The following is a 10,334-nucleotide window of genomic DNA, read 5'->3' as shown; positions in this document are numbered from 1 at the left end:
CACTAATGATCCAGAATGATATGATTTTGTCGGCTGGTGGAACAATACATAAGACTTGTCGTTTGGGTTTGTGCAAAGATTAGACTGTCCTGGTAACTTTTCCATCTTTGTACACTGCATGGCGTTGGACGTCTTCTGAACCCAATCTGATGCAGAAGACAAGGAAGTAAAAGCCTATTTTATTTACCTACTGATTTTCAAAGCCGTTTCTTTAGGAAATCAGAAGACGTCTTTACAGTGAAATATTTTATTAGAAAATGATTTATATATAAAACTATGAACAGAGATTCTGTATACGATAATATAGATAATATAAAAACTCAAGATTTCTATTTACAGTTTGATGTATGGTCAAGTCGAGCGAAGGACCACTCAAGATTCAAAACATTTTAAAAACAACATGACCGTGGCAGTGGCGGAGCCAAAGGGGCATAACTAAATTAGAAATCCGGGCAATCTCAGATATTTCGCATCCTCTCGGATGTAAACCTGGCTCCACCACTGTACCGTGGTAAAACATTGAGCAAACCAGAAGCATTTTTGCATTGAAATTCAAATATGACAACCATCTTGAAAAAAAAATGGCCGCCTTGGGTGGCTAATTTGAAATTCTAAAATAGCAGCCATATTTAAATTAAAATACGGCAGCTATGGTAAAAATGGTAGCCATATTGGAATTAAAAATGGTAGCCATATTGGAATTAAAAATGGAAGCCATATTGGAATTAAAATTGGCAGCCATATTGAGCTTTTGCATGTTTTACTAAAATGTTATATAAAGAGAATAGAATACTAGTATCCTTAAATGTACCAATTTATCACTTGGCTGCTCGACTATAAAATAAGAGATATAAAGGAAAAAGAGCATTGGGTAGTTTCTGTAGAAGTGTTCTACAATTTTGCACCAAACCGAGTATCAGAGGCTTTTCTTTGTAATAAAACACGTCAAACAATCGGATTTGCTTCGAGATTTTGATTATAGAACTATATATTACATATATATCACACAGGGAAGCTAGAAATATTAAAACAGAACCTGAAACATGTTCTTACTTAGAGTTTCACGCTGTATTATCTTCAATCAACTAAACTATTTCAGTCTGCGTTTCTATTAAAGTGGGACAAGTATTCAAATATAATATACAAGTACATATGAATGAAAGTCATACAAATAAAAAACGATTAATTCATTTAATAACTTTGATTTAAATCAGCTTAACCATTATTCGAAACTGGTGATCGCTTTGATGTGAGGGCATTTTTTCATTTTTGTGTTGCTCAGGTGATGACGTTGATCTACGACCTTTACGATACGCCCATGGAATGAAAAATGAATGAAAAGTATTTACAGGCTGGAGTTGGAGGGCGTGAGTTAACTATTGAAGGTACTCATTTCTCTCTGTTCATATTCCCTCTGTTCCCTGGCCTCATATTCTTTATCACGTCTGGCGTTTCTCCCGCCATTTCCACCAGACGGCTTATTCCCGCCATGACTACCGTTACGATGGTGTTTTTGATGCTGTCTCCTGATTTCGGGATATTTACCTGAAAATTTGATTAAATGTAAAGTCATATGAAACTTCGACACAGAGTCCACCCCATGTAAAGGTTAAAGGAAGGGGGGGGGGGGGGGGGGTCATGATGGGACAAGACACGTGATGACGTATTTTAGTAGTTAGAGACACTGGATGTTTGATTGTAAATTTCAAAGGGGAATAACCACTGATGAATTGTCCTTTTCCATTCTAATTCCTAAACGGATCGCGATTGGTACAATAGCAGCTTTCTAAGTCTTTTATAGCAGAATGCGACGGGCACAATAGCATCTTGTGTCTTCCGTAGCTTGCGAATTCGTACAAATTTCTACTCACCAAAACCAGTAGCGTGTTTTTTGGCGTATTGTTTTTTGGATCGTTTCAATAAACAATACACGGTCAGAGCTGTTATACCTACAACTGCTATCCCTAATACTACAAACAGTAACACAATCCATACTCTGAAAGTCAAACAATAAATGAATGAATCCTTCTGTCTTGTCTCAGTACAAATGGTAGTTAAAGCGTCAAGTGCGGGTGCGTTATCTTTGTGAGATTTAGACGGATTTGAAAATATTTCAAACTTCAGAGTTGTCCGTCCTTGGAGGACCTTTCAATTTTTGTTAACGCCTTGAGTTACTTTTGAGACGTTAACAGCAACCGAAAGAGACTGCAATGGACGACAACTCTGTATGAGAGACTGAGTTTTCCATAAATTCATTTAAAGGCAAGATGGGTTATCGCCCTTGTCAAAGTGGATACTTACGGAGTACAGCAATGCCTGTTGCTACTGATACCACAACAGTCAAACGAGCAGGTGATATACGTCGGCTGTCGGTCGAATAGTTTCTCATATTTCGCACATTGATAGCTCAGTACACCTGCAATAAATATATATCGAATATTAGCCATGTGGACACTCTTAACAAGAAAACCAAATATACCAGCTATGTGGACTCTCGTATGTAGTGTCAATAATATGACAAACCTTAAAACAGAAGCATGTGGACTCTCTGAAAGTTATGTTAAGTGTACAAAACAAAATATCAAATACATTTCATTGGATATTTGAACTTGACAGACAAAACCAAGATATCAAATAAACATTATTTCTATGTGGACTCTCTTAAGATGATGCTAAGTGATGATAAACCAAACTACAAAAATACAAATTTTAGCTATGTGGACTATCTGAAAAAATTATTGAATTAACAATCTTAAATAGGATCTTTGCTTTCGAAGAAAAAAAAAAGAAAAAAAAAAAAAGTCGGAATTAATAATTCTAAGTACTATAATAATATTAGCTATGTGGACTCTCTAATTTGTAGTAAGTGTTCTGGTAAGCTGAAGGAACAAGCATGTCTCGCCCCTTGCCAATAAAATAATAATACACCTATTGTGGACAAATAACAGTTGTTATCTTTCAAAAGTATTCAAGTTAGATTGATAACTTTACCTATATACTTCAATTGACAGGTACTTAGTTTTTATATATTGATGACTAAATATCGCCTAGGGGAGGGGCTAACTTTAATTGACAGTTGTGTAAGCCCAGGGTCAATAGTGGACCCTCAATAGAATGACCCCATTGACATGCTATGTCATCTGTCATGAATGTTGTTTTCAAAATGTTCTGGGTCGAAATTGTTAACTGATTCATGATTTGTTTCACGATTTTGTAGGATTATTTTCACATTTGAACTCAGCCTATGACGAAGAAATTTGCCCTTCAATGCCTCGAAAAAAAAAAATTTCGACTTTTCTATAAAACGACTCTTTCAGAACTTTCAAGAGAGGCAGTTGACAAACGTAGTCAGGGAGTGAAATCGGGTGTTTCGGTAGAGTGGGTTTGCCCTGCTTACTAACTATGACCACTATATGATATGAATGATTACGGACTAAAGTTCAAATTCTTTGAAATCTCCAGAGCTTATAAGTTGGACATATCTGGTCAATTTATTATAATACCTTTTCAAGAACCTTCACAGATCTTGGCAAAATAGTCACAAAAATACTTCTTGCTAAGTTTTAGATCACAATTAAATATTTAATTAGATGTATCACACTGCAAATCATCTTATGACTAATACGATACTAATGTCAAATATGATGTTATTACTCGACGACAAACGAATATACCACGGAAATTTCTGATATTGCCCTCCAATAACGCATCAGAAAATTGACAAATCGGACGTATAAAAATTCCAAAGTCCAAAGCCTACCTGTAATTATAGAGAGAAAGACTAGAAGCGTCTCCTGTTCCGCCATTTTGTGTCCCAAAAATACCTGTTAACGGTCGACAATATTGACCTAGTTTCCTGAGTCCTATTGTCACTGTAAGACTTGTTAATCGTGATCAGGTGAGAAGAGTTTAGTCTCTTTCGTTATGACTTACAGGTAAATTATAATATCAGACTGGTTAATCTTCATCAAATGAGAAGAGTTTAGTCTCTTTCATCATGACCTACAAATAAATATTACTATCAGACTGGTTAATTAGAATGTAGTCTCTTTCATCATGACTTACAGGTAAATTTCTATTAGCTGGTATTCTATTGCGCTCTTTAGCCTATAGAGATGCACAATTTTGGATGACGATTCTTCAGTATGATATAGGTATCAGAGACTAAATATAAGCTATACTAGATAATATAATTCTTCCATATCAATTATCAAACAGAAATTCCGACGGCTACCTAGTAAAAACAAGCTTATGACGTAAAATTCCAATACTCTAGCCGACTGCCTTACAGCCAGCTCCTTAAAGAACTTGTTGCTAAAACTTCATCAACAAACAGATGAAAACCTGTTTTGTCTTCATGTACTTCCGTGTTATTAGCCTGCCCTCGGTCGCATGTCATCCATTAAGAACACTGTCATTGTCCCAAAACGACAAGGTTGTAAATCAAAAGTTATATTTATCGCCCTAGGCATAGCCAGTTTTGAGATGAAAACTATATTTCAAGGTAGAATGAAAAGAACTTGAATACGTACATGTAGTGTTTTTATCTCATTTGACACTTGCTTGCAATGGAGTATATGAATGTTACAGTTCTTCTGAAGTTTCTATTTTGTTTTCATTTGATTTCGTTTCACAATGTTGCAGGTATGTTTTATGCTTTATTTGCAACCATTTCACAGTGTCGCAATGCTGTTTTAATTTTGCACGTATGTTTCATTTCATTTCATTTCACAATGTCGTAGTTTGGTTTCATTTCCTTTCATTTCAAAACAATCCAGAAACGATATTTTTTCATTTCATTTCAATAAGTGTTCCTGGGAAGCATTTTGGTATCAACAGACAAAACATTTCTGCGTTTATGTCTGTCTTCGTCAGTGTTGGTTGTTGTAGAAAATAATCTTCTATAGAAGCACTGGCCAAGGTCAAAAGAATAGAACATGATTCCCATTTATTACAGGAAAGTAGGACGCAAAACTCCATTTAGTTTCAAATACATATATGATTTAGAATATGAAGAATATTTAATTTTGATTTCAGGGTTTTTGGGAGAAATGTGTAAAATAGACGTGTACGATGTTCATTTCTTTGGAAAGAGTAAGAGAGCGGAGTATTGTGATCATGGTTGTTGTCAGTTCGGTGGAAAGACTTCGTGTTGCACCTCTGCCAAGTAAGTTATAACTTTCTGTTGGAAAGGGCCGGTGCGTATTTTCAGCACATATGACGTTCCTACAAAGGGGGGAGGGGGAGGGGGGGGGGGGGCATTAGGCAGCTCCTCATAATGCAGTGTGTGCACTGAGCAATCTTTTTGCTTGGACAGCAGAATTAGCCTACTCTTTTTCAATTTCCAACAGTCGAGGCATCTTTAGATGGCACATCCGGAGCTTCGATCAATATTTTCCCATCCGAACGACTAGACTTTTTTTCACTCCCTCAAAGCCCCTGATGAAAGATACCAGACATATGAATTTTATTGCTTACAATTGCTCACACAGACCTTATTTTACACGATTTAGTCATTTTCGTTTTCTTGATATTCTGTTTCAGTATTGGGTTGATATCTGGCCTGGCGGTGTCCGGGATAGCTCTGATGTCCATAGCTATACTGTATTTATATTGCTGTTATTGGAAAAAGCAACAGAGAAAATATCCAGCCGTCATTCAGCTACCAACTAACTTTATAAACATACAAGGTAAGGTAACCTAGTGCCATTCTGCGACTTGGGTTGTCAACTCTTTCGTCGTATAGGCCTACTACATGTTGCATAGTTTACTGTTCTTTTGTGGTCGCATATATCCATAGTCCCTAGAGCATTTGTAGTAAAAGGAGCTTCTATTAGGGTAACTTGCTAGTATTCTTAAGAGCTACTAGTATCCAAGGATCGTAGAGCATTTTCTTCATTTTTGTTTCACTAAAGGGTGAATTTCCCATTTACTCAAAAGGATGGTTTGCTCAAGGAAAAATACCAATACAGTGGGAGAGTTCAAATTTAGACAAAACTTAGGCATTAATTCATATTTTACTCGCTGTATTTCAGAAGATGCCAAAGTACATGTAGTTAATCCACCAGAATACACTCCAGAAGATTGTCCGCCGAGTTATGAAGAAGTCATCAGGGGAGACAACCACAATACACGTGTTCAAGTGACTATTCGACAGTGAATTTGTGCAGACTATTGGAAATGAATCCATGACACATTGTCAGTGGTAGTTTTATGGTGGAGCTTAACGGTAACGATTCTATGTCGGACATAGCCCGAACAATGGTGTTTCTTCTGTGAGGTGATGGGTTCATAAAAGTTTGATCTTGGGGTTCGGGGAGGGGGGGTGGGAACCATAATAGAGAGGAGTTTCTCTGAGGTGAAGCCCGAACTCCTTTTAGACACAAAGTCTAGAGGCTTCCAGAGGCCATAACCGATTTCAGATTGGCTGAGATGATTTGAGAAACAAAAAGGATTAATTTTCACTTTCAGGGAGTCTGAGGTGGGAGGGGGGCATGGCCCATAAACTACAGACTACAAACACCACTGCTTACTGGCTACTGTGCTTACTTTCTAGAGAGTAAACAATAACTTATGATTATTTAAGTATTTTGTTTTTTATTATGTACAATATTTACAATTTGAAAATAACAAATCAAATGAGCATCTCCTCACTGCGAATATACTCCCCTATATCAGCCTGGTGAAATACTACTATAGACATAGGATCACACTGACGGCATAATTCTGTTGACTTGGCTGCCACTCCAAAACCCTGAAGCATAAAATTATCAATTGATTAGAGCTCATATCATGATACTGACACGTTTCGGATACACAATCCTCATCAGGTGGGCTTGGAGGTTAACGTTCCAATATAGGTTTTAATATTAGCTTATTGATTAGAGCTCAAATTTTTCGCCGATATGTTATTTTGGATTTCAGGTTTTGTTTTGCAGTTGAATCATTAGTTCTTGGTTAATTGATTTTACTCATGCTGTTGACACCTAATGAGATGTATTAATCCCCATCAAATAGGCAACATAACCTTAATAAGGGAGAAAATCCTATACTTACTAAAGGGAGGTCATTCATGTTATAAACCACAACTCCTTGATATTGTGAGGTATTTTCAGTAATTCTGCCCAACCCTGCCTTCATGACATGATGACCATATAAAAACTGTTGTTCTGCATTTGGCTTTAACCATACTTTAAACTGAAAAGACAAACATAGAGTAAATACCAATTAACTGCGAGGAATGAATAAAATAGAGGAAATGGAAAATATCAGGTGAAGGTAAAGAGGGCCACAGACTCTCGTGTGAGGTATAGGGAGAGATTTAACCATTTTAAGATGCTTTGGAAGTCATTTCCCATACAGAAATCTTTTCATTCCTAAAACTAAATTTTAAAAGGTTTTTTAAAAAAAAAAAAAAAAACAATGGCCAGAAAAATAGAGGAATTCCTCTAAAAAGTCTAAACTATTTCTTTCTGTACTCAGTAAAGTAGATTATTCCTATATTACTGATACTTTCACTGATAATAGAAGTCTAAAATATTCTCTTCTAGTGACAGAGGCCAGTGCTTTTGTAGGAGATTATCTTCTATAACACCTAATACTTGTGACCTAGACCATATAATGTAAAAACACTTACTTTGGCATATGGGGCTAAATAATCTAAAGCTGTAATATGGAGCCTTATTCTCTTGGTTTTAGTAAACTTTCCAAAACACGTACCAATACTTAATAAATGTTTCGGATCCACACACGTAGCTTTCTTCATGATGTCCTCTCTGTAACATATATATCACAAAATTACATACATACTATCTACCCTTTCAGAGAGTTCACATAGATAATAAGATAGCTGAAGATATAACCTAAAGCTTATAGTACATAAGTTCATATATGGACATATCATTTTCCTACCTGACATAGAATATTCTGTCTTTTTGAAGTCGGAAACAGAAATTACCATCAGGTCTGTCTAATAATAGTTTGATATTATCTCCTATACTGAAAGCAGAAAATACAAATCATTGCTAAACTAAAAGTTACAAATTGTCAAATGGTAAATCCATACCCTTTAGTGTTTTTGGAAAAGGTTTGTTATTGTACAAAACTCCTCTTTTAAGAGGCAAGAGATCTTTTCTCTGCAGAAGACTTTCAAATAGATATTCTCTATTCGGGATTCTGTTTGATAACGGTACAAAACTAAATGTGGGTTAATTTTCGAAACTCGACTTCAAATAACATAACCTAACTCACTATTTCGACAATTTCTCAAAGAAAATTTTGGTTTCATCTTCAGTTAAAGGCCTCATTGTACACGTTTTTCACTTTGTTTTTATTTTTCAATAATTCTCACGTGTTGAATGTCAACTTCCGGTAACAGACGCGAGTTACTCGCGACGAATAATAAGATACAGTTACTTCCCTTTGACTATAGTCAAAATTGATAAAGACCATCACTGTAGTTCTCCCACGTAGCGCTCCATAATCAGCCCCTATGTAGGTCTGGGCCTATGAATGTATGCCTAAATTTAGTCCGAAAAGGTTGAGTGTATTGAATATGAATAAAATAGGACACAAACTTTTTGATGTCGTTTTACTTTGATGTTCTAGAACAAAAGTGTCTTTGATTAAAAATAATTGTTAATGAAAGTGAAATGACTAAAATATTTTTCAAAAGAAAACTATCAAAGTGTTAGTGATTGACTCTTAGGATGATTTCCTTTCCGATAATTGAAATCATCCAAGAAAAAAATGCCATTTTGCCTATCAGTTGATTAAAAATACCACAGAAGGCTAATTGGAAAACGTTTACGGTGATTTTTAGATAGATATCTTCATTGTCTGCACTGTAAAACGACCTGTACTTCGTAGGCGAGGAATGGTATAGATTAGAGAAAGCATAGCCTAGCTGATAGAGGGGTGGGGGGGGGGGGGGTTGGGTGGTCATAAGCCAGTTGGGAGAGGGTATAAGTCTGACATATGAGGGACAGGCCTCGCATAGGGAGGGTTCATCTCAGGTGTGGATGGGTAGATCTAGCATGGATACCGGTCAGGCATATGGAAGGTGATGTCCTTGACTTGACACATGTTCATAGAAGACATACTCTAGCGGACAGAAGGCATGGTCTATCTGAATTGGAATGCAATGAAATGAATGGAGTTTTACGTCCTATTTTTCTGCACCATCATGGTCTAATTGAGAGAAAGCATAAATTTGTTCATAATCGTCCAATAAGATACAGTAGAATATAAAACTCCATTTCATTTCATTAGACCAATAAGATATAGAACATAAGGATATAAAACTCTATTTCATTTCATTAGTCCAATAAGGTACAGAACAGTAGGATATAAAACTCTATTTCATTTCATTAGTCCAATAAGGTACAGAACAGTAGGATATAAAACCCAGTTCCATAGAACTACAAATGTTACCGACAAGTCTAACAGACAAGTTTTACAGTGTAGTTTATCTGATTCACAATATAACTCTCATTCAGTATATCGAATAGAAATCTTCTCTATATTGGTTTTAATAGGTCTATAGAGAGACTCGGGATCGTTAAAAAGGTGTGGTTATCAGGTGACACTAGAATATGAGGGACAAGAAAACGTATTTAAGAGGCTTGAACTCTTGAGTATTTTAACGACCGGAGCTTGACTGCTGTGAACCACAGACACGTTACGTTAACCCGAAAGAATGCGACTTTTTATATGAGTAGGATATTTTAGCGAAATTTTCATCGGCCGAGGGAGGAATTTTGATTTTTTGAGTGGAATTCAAAATAATTTTTAGCGACCTATGCTTGATTGCTATGAGCCACAGACACGTTACGCATGAATTCGAACGACTGTTGTTGACCACAAACGCATTACGCCAATCCGAACGAACGCGAAGGATATTTTAGCGAATTTACATCGGAACCGAAGGAAGAAGCTTGATTTTTTAAGCGGAATTGAATCGAATTCTTAAAGTTTGACTTTTGTGGACCATAAACAGATTTTGTGGACCCGAACAATAGTGCATAACAGCTAAGTTGTTTGTGAATAGACAACGAATTCATATAAGTGTGTTGGATATCTAGCAACATTTTCATTGAAACCGTGTCAATTGAACCAAGCTTTTCAAAGAGGCATCAAAGCATTGTCAAATTTGAACTACATGCAGATTACGTGCCTTGGAACGACGGTGTAGGTCTATGGCTGTTTTTCTGTATATGGATTATGAATCTATACTAGAAATCAGAATAGTTTTGGTGCGACTTCTCTTTGGATTTGTAGGAACAACAAATTTTAGCTGTAAGAATCCCGTAGTTTTGTGACTTTTTAATTCCATT

At 36.1% G+C, this 10,334-nt stretch overlaps 3 protein-coding genes across 3 annotated transcripts; 1 reads left to right on the top strand and 2 right to left on the bottom strand.

Annotated features, from left to right (window-relative positions):
- Positions 1-231: 231 nt before the first annotated feature.
- Positions 232-4,400, bottom strand: LOTGIDRAFT_236518 (hypothetical protein; the record flags this gene model as incomplete). The annotated part of the gene is made up of 4 exons (XM_009067465.1): positions 232-1,545; positions 1,872-1,996; positions 2,302-2,416; positions 4,345-4,400. Coding segments are annotated over 4 exons (469 nt in total), but the record flags the coding sequence as incomplete, so codon positions are not given.
- A 108-nt stretch (positions 4,401-4,508) lies between these two features.
- On the top strand, positions 4,509-6,585 carry LOTGIDRAFT_236517 (hypothetical protein). The gene is made up of 4 exons (XM_009067464.1): positions 4,509-4,644; positions 5,038-5,167; positions 5,545-5,690; positions 6,036-6,585. The coding sequence occupies exons 1-4, from the start codon at positions 4,569-4,571 to the stop codon at positions 6,158-6,160; spliced, it is 477 nt and encodes a 158-aa protein (XP_009065712.1). The 5' UTR covers positions 4,509-4,568; the 3' UTR covers positions 6,161-6,585.
- LOTGIDRAFT_197143 (hypothetical protein) lies at positions 6,572-8,339 on the bottom strand. The gene is made up of 5 exons (XM_009067463.1): positions 8,251-8,339; positions 7,912-7,998; positions 7,637-7,775; positions 7,057-7,197; positions 6,572-6,754 (listed from the first exon to the last, which is right to left on the bottom strand). The coding sequence occupies exons 1-5, from the start codon at positions 8,304-8,306 to the stop codon at positions 6,635-6,637; spliced, it is 543 nt and encodes a 180-aa protein (XP_009065711.1). The 5' UTR covers positions 8,307-8,339; the 3' UTR covers positions 6,572-6,634.
- Between the last annotated feature and the right edge of the window lie 1,995 nt (positions 8,340-10,334).

The sequence above is a fragment of the Lottia gigantea genome (genome assembly GCF_000327385.1).
Source record: "Lottia gigantea unplaced genomic scaffold LOTGIsca_82, whole genome shotgun sequence".
NCBI lineage: Eukaryota > Metazoa > Mollusca > Gastropoda > Lottiidae > Lottia > Lottia gigantea.
The sequence above is the reverse complement of the archived record's forward strand: the minus strand, read 5'-3'. Positions and strand labels throughout refer to the sequence as shown.